General features: G+C 41.5%; 1 protein-coding gene across 9 annotated transcripts in view; it reads left to right on the forward strand.

Moving 5' to 3' along the window:
• The window catches only part of OSBPL1A (oxysterol binding protein like 1A), a 216,257-nt gene that overhangs the window by 195,798 nt on the left and 5,568 nt on the right, over window positions 1–14,891 (forward strand). For all 9 annotated transcript variants that reach the window (XM_024757869.1, XM_024757867.1, XM_024757870.1 and 6 more), the window contains 9 exons: window positions 1,283–1,417; window positions 2,409–2,506; window positions 3,682–3,864; window positions 8,309–8,416; window positions 9,325–9,414; window positions 9,649–9,775; window positions 12,704–12,820; window positions 13,382–13,505; window positions 14,775–14,865. In XM_024757869.1, the coding sequence (XP_024613637.1) occupies window positions 1,283–1,417; window positions 2,409–2,506; window positions 3,682–3,864; window positions 8,309–8,416; window positions 9,325–9,414; window positions 9,649–9,775; window positions 12,704–12,820; window positions 13,382–13,505; window positions 14,775–14,865 (1,073 nt within the window). The remainder of the gene's footprint in view (window positions 1–1,282; window positions 1,418–2,408; window positions 2,507–3,681; window positions 3,865–8,308; window positions 8,417–9,324; window positions 9,415–9,648; window positions 9,776–12,703; window positions 12,821–13,381; window positions 13,506–14,774; window positions 14,866–14,891) is intronic.

The following is a 14,891-nucleotide window of genomic DNA, read 5'->3' on the forward strand; positions in this document are numbered from 1 at the left end:
CATTCCCGTTCTCCTTTGTCTTCCCAGTGAGGCAGCAATAAACCTACCATTTCTTTTCATTACATTGAGCTGCTACATGTCTCTCTGTGTTCTGCAGTATTGTATGCTAATAAGTGAGCTTTTTTTGTATGCATTCCGATAGTAGCTTTGTGAAGGTTACTTTATTTTTAATTGTGCATATCTGTAAGAATGTGGATGTTTAGAGGGGGAAAGTCAGAGCCAAGACAGGTGGCATTCAAGCTCGATGGCACCTTGGGATTGTTCACGTGATCATGACTTTAGTCAGCAGGCTTCATGAAAGATGTGATTCTCATGGGAAAGGTAAATAATAGTAGGTGGCAGGTTGGAAAGATCATCAGACTATTCCAGAGAAAACCAAGATAAGTTTGTTACCTAGTGAATTTGTTAAATATCTCATGGTGCGACTGTTTGCTGGCAGGATATGGTAAGCAGAGTTGAAAGGTTACAATTCAGGTCAGAGGACCCGTGCCCAATCATTAAATTATTTTTGGAAGTCTACTGTGATTGTGTCATTCTAGCAGATAGAATTTAAAACCTATCCTGTGAAATACACAATAGCCTTCTAGTACCCCAGCTCACAATGTGTAATGGATCAGTGTTCTCAGAAAACCTCAGTGTTGTCAGTCAAAAACAGTCTGGGGCTTCCCTGGTGGCGCAGTGGTTGAGAGTCCGCCTGCCGATGCAGGGGACACGCGTTCGTGCCCCGGTCCGGGAAGATCCCACATGCCGCGGAGCGGCTGGGCCCGTGAGCCATGGCCGCTGAGCCTGCGCGTCTGGAGCCTGTGCTCCGCAACGGGAGAGGCCACACAGCGAGAGGCCCGCGTACCGCGTAAAAAAAGCAAACAAACAAAAACAGTCTGAAATTCCTTTGAAAAATTATCCACAAAAATGGTATATGTGGTTGCTCCTTAGTCCACTGTGAAGATTTTTGGTCTTTGTGTCCCCATGACCTTTATATGCCATTTCCTAATTCTGATCTGAGGCAGACTTATTAATAGTCATCATCTCACTGCTCACCAATAGATTGCAAGCTCCTCGAAGCCAAGGAGAATGTTTGGGTAGTCTTTGTATTTCCTTCAAGGCCTAGAACAATATATTCCACATTGTTAGATGCTCTGGGAAAATTATGAAATTGAACTGATACTAATTAAATTTGTTGTTTTCTGTGACTTCCTTTCCAGGAACATGTTATGTAGAGACAGCAGCATGTAAGTTTGCTGTGTATGTTGGGCATCACAGTTTCCATTTTCTTGTTAAATAGGAACTCTCCAAGATCACAATGCCAGTTATATTTAACGAGCCTTTGAGCTTCCTCCAGCGACTCACTGAATATATGGAGCATACGTACCTCATCCACAAGGCCAGTTCATTTGCTGATCCTGTGGAAAGGATGCAGGTATGTGTCAAGCAAGCACTGGGAAAGGTTTAAGTCTTAGGAAGTGTTCTCTGCCACCTTCTCCTCTACCCCCGCCCCAAACATATATACACAGAATTCATGTTAAGTCCAGTGTGAGGTTAGCAGATGTTATCATTACATAGTCAGCATGTTTGGAGAGTCGTCTGTGTTCCTTCCCCGCCACCCTCTAGTCAGAGTGCCACCATAGTGGAAAGACCAACGAGAATTGCAAGAGAAGCAGAACGTGGTCCAAAACCAAACCTGGATGTTGGTGAGCTGTTTCTGAGTCTTTGTTTTAGAAAGTAGCATTGTGTTAGGGTAAAAATATTCAACCTTTCTTTCAGACTTTCTCAGTGTTTCCAAGAAGGAATAGATATATACATACACAGATAAATATGTGTATTTATGCTTATGTGTGTATATAAATATACACATACTACTATAGGTTAAAACAAAGGACAACAAGGAATTGCACTTTTTTGTTTTCCTCTGAAGAGAAGGCATTCATGTGATGTATATGGACTGACTAGACACAGGGAGAGTATAGTAGATACATTCTTTTCCTTCCAACAAAGCAATAGCATTCTAAATGGAGTCATTCTGTCTTTTCATTTATATAAATCAGCTTTTCCCAACCTCATTGGACTTGATACCAATTTGTTTAGTTTTTTCGCCCCATCCTAAAAGTGATGTACTTTTTAGAAATTTTAAAGGAATTAAGAGTAATTTAGGATTTGAGAGTTTTTTAAAAGTCCTTGAGAGAATTTGTAGCACAGTTGGGATGATCTGTAGGAAGAGTCTCAGAGTCATTTCCACTCTGAATATCCGCGTTTGCTTATTAGTTTGCTTATTAAGCCGTGTTAAAAATACAAAGTAATTAAACTCCTCAAAATCATTTTGTAAATTACTGTTTTCAGCAGAATTTCAGTTGCTGGAAGAATGAGGAGGCAGCAAGGCTATTTTTAACTTCTCCTAATGCTCTGTCCCGCAGTGTGTAGCTGCATTTGCTGTATCTGCTGTTGCTTCTCAGTGGGAACGCACTGGAAAGCCTTTCAACCCACTTCTGGGAGAGACTTATGAATTAGTTCGGTAAGATCTTTCACACTATTCCAGGTGGATAGTTGAATTTCCACGATTTACATAGCTCTTCAAATGAAAATGTATATTTTTTGAGCATTTACCAACATTTTGTATGATTGAAGAAAGTTAACAATTTTGTTTGTTTCTATGATATTTATTATTTTAGAAATTATGTCAAAAATATGAAAAGATACATAAAATGAACCATTACAAGGATTTCAGTATTCCTGATCTTGTGGCATTAGTTATCATCCTTTTTCCTTATGTAGACCATAAGGCATGATAGGGGGTTTTTTGGGTTTTTTTTTTTAATTAATTAATTTATTTTTGGCTGCATTGGACGTTGCTGAGCACAGGCTTTCTCTAGTTGGGACGAGGAGGGGCTACTCTTCGTTGTGGTGCGCAGGCTTCTCATTGGGGTGGCTTGTCTTTGTTGCAGAGCACGGGCTATAGGCGCACAGGCTTTAGTAGTTGTGGCTCGTGGGCTCTAGAGCACAGGCTCAGTAGTTGTGGCGTACAGGCTTACTTGCTCCATGGCATGTGGGATCTTCCCGGACCAGGGCTCGAACCCATGTCCTCTGCATTGGCAGGTGGATTCTTAACCACTGCGCCACCAGGGAAGTCCCTGGGTTTTTTTAATAACCATATAAAATATATTAGCATAAACTTACACTGTTGGCATACCGGCAATGAATGTATCTAGAGTTGCATTTCCTGCTGTAGCTTGCTTCTTTACACACAGGGAATTCATTTGGCTTTAGTTTTTCTGAATCTTTCTCTTCCCTCCACAAGTTTTGATCTCATTTATTCCTTAGATGTTTGTAAAGGAGATACATTAGATTCTTCAATCTTAATATAAATGGAATGATAGGTTTTAAATTTACATGGCTAATATTGTCAATTCATGAAAATCACCCAAATTCACGTGGGTGTTCTTTATTTTAATGTGTTTAAGTAGCTAGGTTTATAATAACATTGGTTTTAGTTGTTTGGGTTGCATATGTGCAATTGCTCGTGTGTTGTCCTTCCATCAGGATGATAACAAAGGGTTGTTTACTTTGTCAAATCTATTTCCTTAATACTTTAACATTGCTTTTTCACTGAAATGACAGTAATGTATACATTCTGTGATAACAGTTTATTATATAACGCTACCTTTTTTTGTTTGTTTTTTAAATCTTAAGAGATGACCTTGGTTTCAGACTCATCTCTGAGCAGGTCAGCCATCACCCACCCATTAGTGCATTTCATGCTGAAGGATTAAACAATGATTTCATCTTTCATGGCTCAATCTATCCCAAACTGAAGTTCTGGGGGAAGAGCGTAGAAGCAGAACCCAAAGGAACCATCACGTTGGAGCTCCTTGAGTGAGTCAGAATCACGCCTTTACCTCTTTTCATGTGTACCTACTCATTAGTATATACACTTGCACACAGTCTTGGCCTTGTTCTAAAGGTAGAGACAAAGAAACTGCTTTTATGAAGTGTAAATTTTCTACCATCATGTAAAAGAATTTGAGAAACATGGCAATAGCCATTGTTAATCAGCCTAGGTATGTGTAAAAAGTTTAACTTGATGTTTGACTGTGGTGTTTGTTTGGATCTGTTTTAAGATAAAACGGAGTTAATCACTGCATGACAGTTCTTATGAGACAAGCTTTCTATATATTATGATAATATTTTGGTTAACCGTCTTTTAAAGTGAATTCACTTTGAGAAATATTGAAATAACAATCACATTGGTACATCTTAGACATTAGGTTAAGTTGAAAGTTCTCTTCTTTTGCAATAGAAAAAAGATTGCCATGAAATACCTTTCCATTTATTTGTGTCATCTTCAGTTTCTTTCATTACTGTCTTGTTGTTTTCAATATACAGGTCTTTCACCTCCTTGTTTAAATTTATTTCTAGGTATTTTATTCTTTTTGATGCAGTTGTAAATGGAATAAATTCTGTGCTCATGGATTGAAAAAATTAATACTGTTAAAATGTCCATACTATCCAAAGCAACGTCCAGATTCAGTGCAATCTCTGTCAAAATTCCAATGACGTTTTTCACACAAATAGACAATCCTGCAATTTTTATGGAATCACAAAAGACCCCAGATAGCCAAAGCAGTCTTGAGAAAGAAGAACAAAGCTGGAGGCATCATGCTCCCTGATTTCAAACTATATTACAAAGCTATAGTAATTAAAATATATGGTATTGGCATAAAAACAGACACATAGATCAATGGAACAGAATAGAGAGCCCAGAAATAAGTCTATGCAAATAGGGTCAGTTAATTTATGACAGAGGAGGCAAGAATATACAACAGAAGAAGGACAGTCTCTTCAATAAATGGTTTTGGGAAAATTGGACAGGCACATACAAAAGAATGAAACTGGACCCCTCTCTTATACCATACACAAAAATTAACTCAAAATGGATTACAAACTTGAACATATGACTGAAAACTATAAAACTCCTAGAAGAAAACATAGCCGGTAGGCTCCTTAACATAGGTCTTGGCAATGATTTTTTGACTCTGACACCAAAAAGAGCAAAAGCAAATATAAACAAGTGGAACTACATCATACTAAAAAGCTTCTGCACAGTAAAGGAAACCATCAACAAAATGAAAAGGCAGCCTACTGAATAGGAGAAAATATTTGCAAATCATGTATCTGATAATGGGCTAACATCCAAAATATATGAAGAATGCATACCACTCAATAGCAAGAAAAAAAATCCAATTAGAAAGTAGGCAGAAGATCTGAATAGACATTTTTCAAAGAAGACATACAGATAGTCAACAGGTAAATGAAAAGATGCTCTACATCATTAACCATCAAGGAAATGCAAATCAAACCACAAAGAGGTATCACCTCCCACCTGTGAGAAAGGCTAGTATCAAAAAGACTAGAAATAAATGTTGGTGAGGATGTGGAGGAAAGGGAACCCTTGTGCACTGTTGGTGGATGTAAATTGGTGCAGCCGCTATGGAAAACAGTTTGGAGGTTCCTCAAAAAATTCAAAGTGGAGCTACTATGATCCGGCAATTCCACTTTTGAGTATTTACCCAAAGAAAACAAAAACACTAACTCAAAAAGATATCTGCACCCCCATGTCATTGCAGCATTATTATACATATTATACATATTCCATACAACAGCCAAGATATGGAAACAACTCAAGTGTCCATCGTTGGATGAATGGACAAAGAAATTGTGGCGCACACACACACACACACACACACACACACACACACAAATATTACTCAGCCATAAAAAAGAATGAAATTTTGCCACTTGCAACAACATGGATGGACCTCAAGGACATTATGCTAAGCGAAATAAGTCAGAGAAAGTCTAGTACTCTGTGATCTCCTTGTGTGAGAGAAAAAGAGAAAAAAAAAAACAATAAACAGACTCTAATCCGAAGTTGACTCAGATATTGAAATCTGTATCAAAGACTTTAAAGCAGCTATTATAACTATGCTTCATGACATAAAGATGAACTCTTAAAATGAATAGAAAGACATTGGAGCAAAGAAATGAAAGTATTTCTGGAAATTTTAGTACTGAAAAAATACAATAACAAAAATAATAACTGGGATAGGCTCGATAGCAGGACGAAGATAATAAAATATGTTCACGATCCACATGCTGAAAACTATAAAACACTGATTACAGTTATCAAAGACTATGAGTAATGGAGAGTCATACTATGTCTCACCATACTTGGAATCCTTAATATAATTCAGATGTTAGTTTTCCCATAATTGATCTATAAGCAATCTATATTAACACAATCTAAATGTAAAAGTCCCAGGATGATTTTTGATACATAAAGAGAAGTTGATCCTATAATTTATATGGAAGGGCAAATGAAACACTACAGCCAAAACAGTTTTGAAAAGGAAGAACAGAATTGATGGACTCCCACTTCCTAATTTTAAGACTTAACAGTAAAGCTGCTGTAATCAAGACAATGTTGTATTGACAAAAGGATAGACACATACATCAAGGGAACAGAGAATAGAGTCCAAAAACTGACCCATAGAAACATAGTCAATTGATTTTTGACAAAGGTAAAAACCCAATTCAGTGAAGAAGCATAGTCCTCTCCACAAATGGTGTGGGAACAGTTGGAAGTACATATGTTAAAAAAATGAACCTCAACTTACATCTCACAGCTTAAACAAAAATGAACTCAAAATAGACCATAAGCTAAAATCTAATATACAATTATAAGCTTTTGGAAGAAAACAGGAGAAAATCTTTATGACCTTGGATTAGGCAATGACATCTTGTGGATATAATACGGAGGCACAGTCTAGAAAAGACAAAATTGATAAATTAGATTTTATCAAAATGAAAAACTTGCTCAGTGAAAAACACTCTTCACAGAATGGAGAGAAGCCATAGATACATAAACATTATTTGCAAATCATTTATCAACAAAGGACTTGTATCTAGAATGTGTAAAGAATTCTCAAAACAATAAGAAAACAAACAACCCAATAAGAAATTGGGCAAAAGATGTGAACAGACACGTCACCAAAGAGATATATGGATGACAAACGAGCACACAAAAACATGCTCAACAGCGTTAGTCGTTAAAGAAATACATGATCATAGTGAGATACCACTACACACCTATTAGAATGTCCAAAATCAAAATAATTTTTAGAACTGACAGTACCAAGTGTTGGCAAGGATGTAGAGCAACCAGAAATCTCATATATGGCTGGGGGGAATCTAAAATGGCAGAGCCACTCTGGAGAACAGAGTTAACCGTTAACTATGTTAACCAGATAACATAGGGTTACAGAGTTAACCCTACGTTAACCAGATGACTCAGCAGTCCACACCTAGGTGTTTACTCTGGAGAAATAAAGACTTAATGTTTTCACAAAGACCTGTGCCCGGATGTTTATAGTACTATCAATCATAATCACCAAGCAACCCAACATCCTTCAGTAAGTAAATGGTTAAACTGTGATACGTCCATACAGTAGGATACTACTCAGAAATAAGAGAGAGCAAATTACTGATAAGTAGAATTTAAAATGGATTATACAAATGAAGAAACTAATTTTGAAAGGCTACATGGTGTATTATCCCACCTATATAACATTCTGGAGAAGGCAGAACTATTGCAATGGAGAACAAATGAGTTGTTTAGGGACTAGGGTCGGGTGAGGGTTTGACCATAGCGGGGCAGCATGAGCGAATTTGTGGATGGTGTGATGGAATTGTTCTGTATTGTGATTATAGTAGTAGTTACAAAGATCTACACGTGCACTAAAACTCACAGGACTAGATACACCAAGAAAAGTGAATTTTACTGTTTGTAAATTAAAAATAAATTTAGACATAAATGTACGAAGATGTAAAACGAATGTTTTCAAAAGCAAAGGATGTATAAAATTGGAGCTTATTCACATACACAAGTTTTTCCCTTTGGTGAACTAGAAAGTACTAAATAGACTGTTTTCTACTTCTAATTTAATTTTGTTTATTATGTTTTCACCAAACTTTTGAATGCTTAAGATGATTATGTACATAGTTTAATTTGGAGTTTGGTAGAAAGATAGAATTTTTTTCTTAAGCTTTTGTATCCTTTTAAGAAACAGTAAGAGGAGTCAGATGATACCTATTTTACTGTGATTAACACCAGCAGAGTTTTTAGGGTCTTAGAGTTTAGTCGTCTCCAGCAGTCTGATGTGTTATCCTGAGTAATAGCATTTGAGGCAAATGCACTTTTTAAACAGAGTAACACTTCTCACTTATTTTTCTGGGCTTTGGTTTTCTTTTTGCTCTCTAGACACAATGAAGCATATACGTGGACAAATCCTACCTGCTGTGTACATAACATCATTGTGGGGAAACTCTGGATTGAGCAGTACGGCAACGTGGAGATCACAAACCACAAGTGAGATGCTTCATCCTCCTGCCCTATCCCTTCAGTTGTCATCAGAGGGTGCCAGTAGTCTTTTTTAAAAAGTTCTAGTACGGCCTGATGATAATTTAAGAACCAGACAGTATAGCTCTGGAGTAAATAAAGCCCATCTATTTAATGAACAGATTTTATGTTAAAGTTTCTGATTAGGGGAGACTGGTGAACTCAGAGCTTCTGCAGCCTTGGGGAATGTTCATTCCCGCCTCCTTCAGCTCATTTTGCTGATCCTGATTAGCTTGCGTTGTTCACGTGGGGATGGGTGGCAGGAGAAACACGAAAGTTGAGAAGAGTTGGGTTCAAATCCTACTCTGTGACCTTAGGCCAGTGTCCTAGTTGGCTCGGGCTGTTGTAACAGAGCACCATGGGCTGAGTGGCTTCAACAGCAGACGTTTATTTCTCATGGTTCTGGAGGCTGGGAAGTCCCGGGTCAGGGTGCTGGCAGATTTTATGCTAGGTGAAGGCCCTCTTCCTGGTTTGAAGTTGGCCATTTTCTCAAATCGTTGAATGGCAGAGGGAAGGATCGTCTCCCCGTATCTCTTCTTAGAAGAACACTGATCCCATTCATGAGGGTTCCACCCTTATGACCTAATTACCCCTAAATACCCTCACGTGGGCGACTAGGGCTTCACTACATGAATTTGGTGGGCAAACATTCATTCCATAGCAACAAGTCCCTTATTTTTTATGAACCTTGCTTTACATTTTCTCCATGGCGGGTCCAGTACTGATTATGGGTTAATTATGATACTTTCTGTGTGGAGCCTGGCATGTGTTAGGAAGTCAGTAAGCAGCAGCTGCTACGAGAAAGGTTCTCACAGTCACTGTTCTCTCCTGTGGCTTCTGTGTTGAACGGTAACCTGAGCTCACTATCTCCTTTACAGGACTGCGGACAAATGTGTGTTGAATTTTAAGCCATGCGGCCTTTTTGGTAAGGAGTTACACAAAGTTGAAGGCTACATTCAAGATAAAAGGTAACGTTTCCATTTTAAATGCTGACTGGTATAGGTGTCGTTCACTAAATAAAATGTTATTAAAATCTGCCATTACCTAGGAAACAAGCATTTCAGTAAATTGAAAAACTCTTTCTTCTGCAAGGAAATGTTTATTTCTTTAAAGAATCTGATTTGTAAGCATCTTTATAATAATATTCAATTACAGCAAAACGCTGGTTAAATTGCTGGCTAAACATCGGTTTCTCTTGACAGCAAAAAGAAGCTCTGTGCCCTCTATGGGAAGTGGACAGAATGTTTATACAGTGTTGACCCTGCCACATTTGATGCTTACAAAAAAAATGATAAGAAAAATACTGAAGAGAAGAAGAACAGCAAACAGGTGAACACCCCGGAAGGTGGCATCGAGGGAATCACGGGACTCTTTAAATTTGTACTAATCCTTTTGGAAGTGGCCTGTTAGCGGGTCACAGTGTGACCTCTTATACTTGGTGCTAATGCATGCAATTTTTCTCCTTGAACCTTCTTAATGAACCAGTTATCTGCCTTGGTAGCGAATGTTTGACATAATCTCCCGTGGAGTATGGGTGTGTGCTGTGCAGTTATACACGCGGCATAGAGCTCAACATTGCTTTGTAAAGTTGCAGTTCATGTTAGTGAGACCAGTGTCCTTGTCCTCCTTTCTGTTTATGTGCATTAGCAGTTGAGATCATTTGAATATTTGAAATTTCACCCAGAATGATCACGTACGTTTTCATGCTTGCAGCAGTTGTGTTGCCCTTTTGTATCCGAGATCCCTGAAGCTGAGAGCATCGCAGTTAAGGGATTCGTTCCTGGACGGCTGTCCTCCTCTTACTAAGCGTTCTCCTAACGGGACAGTTTAACGTTAGACTCTCCCCGTGTGAGGCCACAGGTTTTCGTCACAGGGCCCCGGGAGGCTGGACCGCTCAGCAGACTGAGCTAAAGAGAGCTTGCACCTATTTGGACAGGAAGCGTCGGAGGACTGATGACTTTCCAGTAACGGACATCACGATTCAGAGCACGAGCTCTGCTTAGAATCCCGCTTCTCCCACTTCTAAGTGGTTCAGTCTCGGGCAGATTCCCACCCTCTCTCCGCCTCAGCACCTTCATTTATAAAATGGGTACAGCAATAGCACCCACATGTCAGATGAGTTGACGGAGGTCAGGGGTTCCTGGTGAGGACAGCTCAGGACCCCCGTCTGCTCTGAGCATCACACCGGCCACCGAAGCACCGTCTCAGAGCTTCCGGTTCCCCTCGCCCCGCCGTGTCGAGCTCTCTGGGCCCCTTCAGGTGACTCTTACACATGCAAGAGTTTAGGAAGCCCCTAACCTTCCTCAAAAACAGAAGGTGTATGTCTGAGTGGCTTTCTTTGTAAACCGGTTACCGGGGTCCTGGGGACAGAGCAGCTGGTGCAGTTGACGGCAGTGGCACGTCCCTGGCTGGACCCTTCTCCCCTCCCTCTGCCTCCATCTCTGGGCACAGTCCACTTTTCTCCTCCACCTGGGTCTCCGCTGCTTCTCCTTCCTTCCGGGGGTTGCACTGACGCTTCTCTGCAGTGACCCCAAGACTGACGGGGCTGGAGAAGGAATGCTCCAGGATCCCAGGCCTCAACCCGAACTCCTGGGCAGTGGCTCAGCCAACACAGGGCAGCTTGGTGAAGACATGGCCTCGTCCTCCTTTTACAGAGGTGGGGGGTGGCAGAGGAGGGCCTTGGCGAAATTCCAGAAAATCCCCCTCATGTCCCGAAAATCCCTGGTCAATCTTTGTAGAAAAACGGCCTTGCCCCTTGGAGAGAGAGGTCAGCCTCATGCTCACCCTGTGTCTACTCTTGCCTCCCGTGTGCATCAGCCACCGTGGATTTCTGTGTTCCCGAGCATATTTAAATGCCTTGGGGGAGCTTGTCACCAGTGTTGTCCCTTCCCTGCTCCTGTTTTTAAAGTTGCATACCTCAGCCAGTACTAGATTTGGTAACTGTGACATTGGGAGTATGACTTATCTTTCCAAAGCCTTAAATTCTTTATATATAAAACTTCATGGGTGGGCTTCCCTGGTGGCACAGTGGTTAAGAATCCGCCTGCCAACGCAGGGGACACGGGTTCGAACTCTGGTCCGGGAAGATCCCACATGCCGCAGAACAACTAAGTCCGTGCACCACAACTACTGAGCCTGCGCTCTAGAGCCCATGAGCCGCAACTACTGAGCCCATGAGCCACAACTACTGAAGCCTGCACATCTAGAGCCCGTGCTCTGCAACAAGAGAAGCCACCACAATGAGAAGCCCGCGCACCGCAACAGAGAGTAGCCCCTGCTCGCCACAACTAGAGAAAGCCCGCGTGCAGCAATGAAGACCCAACACAGCCAAAAATAAATAAATTAAATATTTTTTTAAAAAAATTATTAAAAAAAACTTTATGAGTTTATTACATAAGGACTAAATATACAGAGAGCTGCTAGCAGCTCTGCCAGGTTGGGTGGGGGGGGCGTGCAACCAGAGGAAATGTTAGTTTCTTTTTTAGCCTTACATCTTTTTGATTGTTTATAAATTTATTTTTTTATTTTTGGCTGTGTTGGGTCTTCGTTGCTGTGTGTGGGCTCCTCATTGTGGTGGCTTCTCTTGTTGTGTAGTATCAGCTTCAGTAGTTGTGGCACTCAGACTCAGTAGTTGTGGCTCGCAGGCTTTAGAGCGCAGGCTCAGTAGTTGTGGTGCACGGGCTTAGTTGCTCCGCGGCATGTGGGATCTTCCTGGACCAGGGTTTGAACCCGTGTCCCCTGCATTGGCAGGCGGATTCTTAACCACTGAGCCACCAGGGAAGCCCCTAGCCTTACATCGTTTTAAATTCTCTTTTTATAGAATGCTTTCAGGATCCCTACTGGTTTGTGTTGTTGATAAATTTAGTTAAATGCTCCAAGAATTTAATCTTTTCTTGCTCTCATAATGTTCCAGTCAATACTTAAATGAGTTATTTTGGCTTTAAAAAAAACTTTAAAAATATTAGTAAATTAGATAGTAAAGGCATGATGATGGTGATGATAATGGCTTGAATGCACAGAACCCTAAATGAGACAACACACAAGGCTCACGAGGCTCACAGCGCTTACTCACTAGGCCTGCGTTTATTGGCTCCCTGGCCTGTGTTGAAAGGTGAGGATGTGAGAACGGGAAAGTCATGGTGCCCCGGCCCTCGTACAGTTAAATCCTCATGCTGTGCAGTCAGCGGTGTTTATTTTACAATTTGGAAGTATCTTCTTTTGAAAACATTTGTTTTGTTCATCTGTTGGTTCTTCTAGATGAGCGCTTCTGAGGAGTCAGATGAAATGCCAATGCCAGATTCCGAGAGTGTGTTTGTCATCCCTGGGAGCGTTCTCCTGTGGCGAATAGCCCCGCGACCTCCCAATTCGACCCAGGTGAGGCTGGGCGTGCTGAGTGCGGCCTCCTGTTTACTGAGCTCTGATGGTGCTTTTTCCCCGGCCCAGGCGGGACCAGGAGGAGGCAGGTGGTCATCAAAAGCTCCTAAGTCGTCCCTCTGTGGCTTCTAACCCGGGACGGGGCATTCGTGCCGTCCAGGCCTCCTGGTGTCTGGCCAGGACGCCTTGGCGTGAGGCTTTGGGGGGCTTCCTTAACAATTACTGAGGGGCAAGACTGACTGTCGTTAAATGCAAGGTGGTGCAGCCAGATCTAGCAAGTAAGGATTTAAGTGAAGAACAGAGAATGTTGGGTTTGCTTGTATCTCTCCTTCGAGGTGATGGTGGTGGAAGCTATTCACGCTGGGAGGCCTGCTGGGGGGCTTTCTTTGAGACAGATTCCCACAGATGGCGCAGACTTGGGTGAAAACACTGAGATGTGTGGTCTGAGAAAGGCCGTCGTCAGCACCGAACAGGGGGTCACTGTCAACTGTTTCTGCCTTCAGGGTTTCATTCTGTGTTATGCCCCGGTATATGTTAATCTGAACATTTTCTTCTTTTCAGATGTATAATTTTACTAGCTTTGCAATGGTTTTGAATGAAGTAGACAAGGAAATGGAGAGTGTGATTCCTAAGACAGACTGCAGGCTACGTCCTGACATCAGAGCCATGGAAAATGGGGAAATAGGTAACCAGCACCTGATGGCGGCACCAGTGAAGATTGATTTCTTTGAGGAGGGTGGTTGGTTTTACTCCTGGTCACTGTCAGCACTTTACTATGTTAGCACAACCATCTTTAGTCTCTCTTAGAGACTTTTTTTTAAAGTCTTTATTTATTTATTTGGTTGCTCCGGGTCTTAGTTGCGGCACGTGGGCTCCTTAGTTGCGGCAGGTGGGATGTAGTTCCCCGACCAGGGGTGGAACCCCTGCCCCCTGCATTGAGAGGGTGAAGGCTTAACCACTGTGCCACCAGGGAAGTCTCTAGAGATTTTTTTTTTTTAATTAAAATTCAATTTAAATTCAAAAACTTTGGTTTGAAATTTGGGAATCTGAGGTGGACCTCAGCAGCTCATATTTCATTGTCTCAGTGATACTCCCTAATTTAATGTAATACATACGGCCAGAGGCATATCTTACATATCAGAGGAGAATTGGGGACAATAATATCACATTTATCAACTTTTAACTACATTCTGACTGGTTATTTCACTACATATTTCAGAATTTAAATAGCACCTTGTGAGCCTCAAAGAAGTGCTTGGCCTTGGTTAATTCTGACATTTTATTTTGTGCTGTTACATTTCTTCTTATTCAGTGGTTCTCAGAATGGGGGCAGTTTTTCCTCCAGGGGACGTGTGGCCGAGTCTAGAGACTTTGGCTGAAACATCTGGGGAACTGCTGCTGGCATCTAGTGGATGGGGCCCTGGGTGCTGCTAACGTCCTGCCGTGCCCAGGACAGCTCCCTGCGAAGAATCATGGGGTGCAGCGTGTCAGCAGGGTCGAGGCTGAGAAAGCCTGCTCGAACTAAACACTGACCCTCCCCGTGAATTATCAGTGTGACAGCGCTTTGGAAAACGGTTTGAATTTCTTACAAATGGAATCTGGAGGAGCTCTGTGAGGTCTCGCTAAGAATTTAGAAGATTTTCACGTGTGTTCAGTTTTTCCACCCAATTTTTCACTGAAGCATTTTAACATGATTTTTTTTTGGCCTTAAGAGTAAGCCGGCACCTTGGGTAAATGCAGAGGTTGTTAAGGGCAAAAGCTGTAGGAGAGGACCGGGTCTTGCGTGCGAACCTGGGGATATGTTAAAATTTTGACAGGATAAATTTCGTGGTGTTCGTGTTCTGTTAAGATGGAGATGTGCTGATACCTGACTCCATAAAGTGATGGTGCTGAGTGCTGTGCCGGGCAGTCTCTACGTGTAGAGTAACGGTTTTCACTGCTGTGCTGATTCTAGATCAAGCTAGTGAAGAAAAAAAGCGACTTGAGGAGAAACAAAGAGCGGCCCGCAAGAACAGGTCCAAGTTGGAGGAGGACTGGAAGACGAGGTGCGATGAGGAGCTTGGGGTGGGGT

The sequence above is a fragment of the Neophocaena asiaeorientalis genome, unplaced genomic scaffold, assembly GCF_003031525.2.
Source record: "Neophocaena asiaeorientalis asiaeorientalis breed wild unplaced genomic scaffold, Neophocaena_asiaeorientalis_V1.1 scaffold142, whole genome shotgun sequence".
Classification (NCBI taxonomy): domain Eukaryota; kingdom Metazoa; phylum Chordata; class Mammalia; order Artiodactyla; family Phocoenidae; genus Neophocaena; species Neophocaena asiaeorientalis.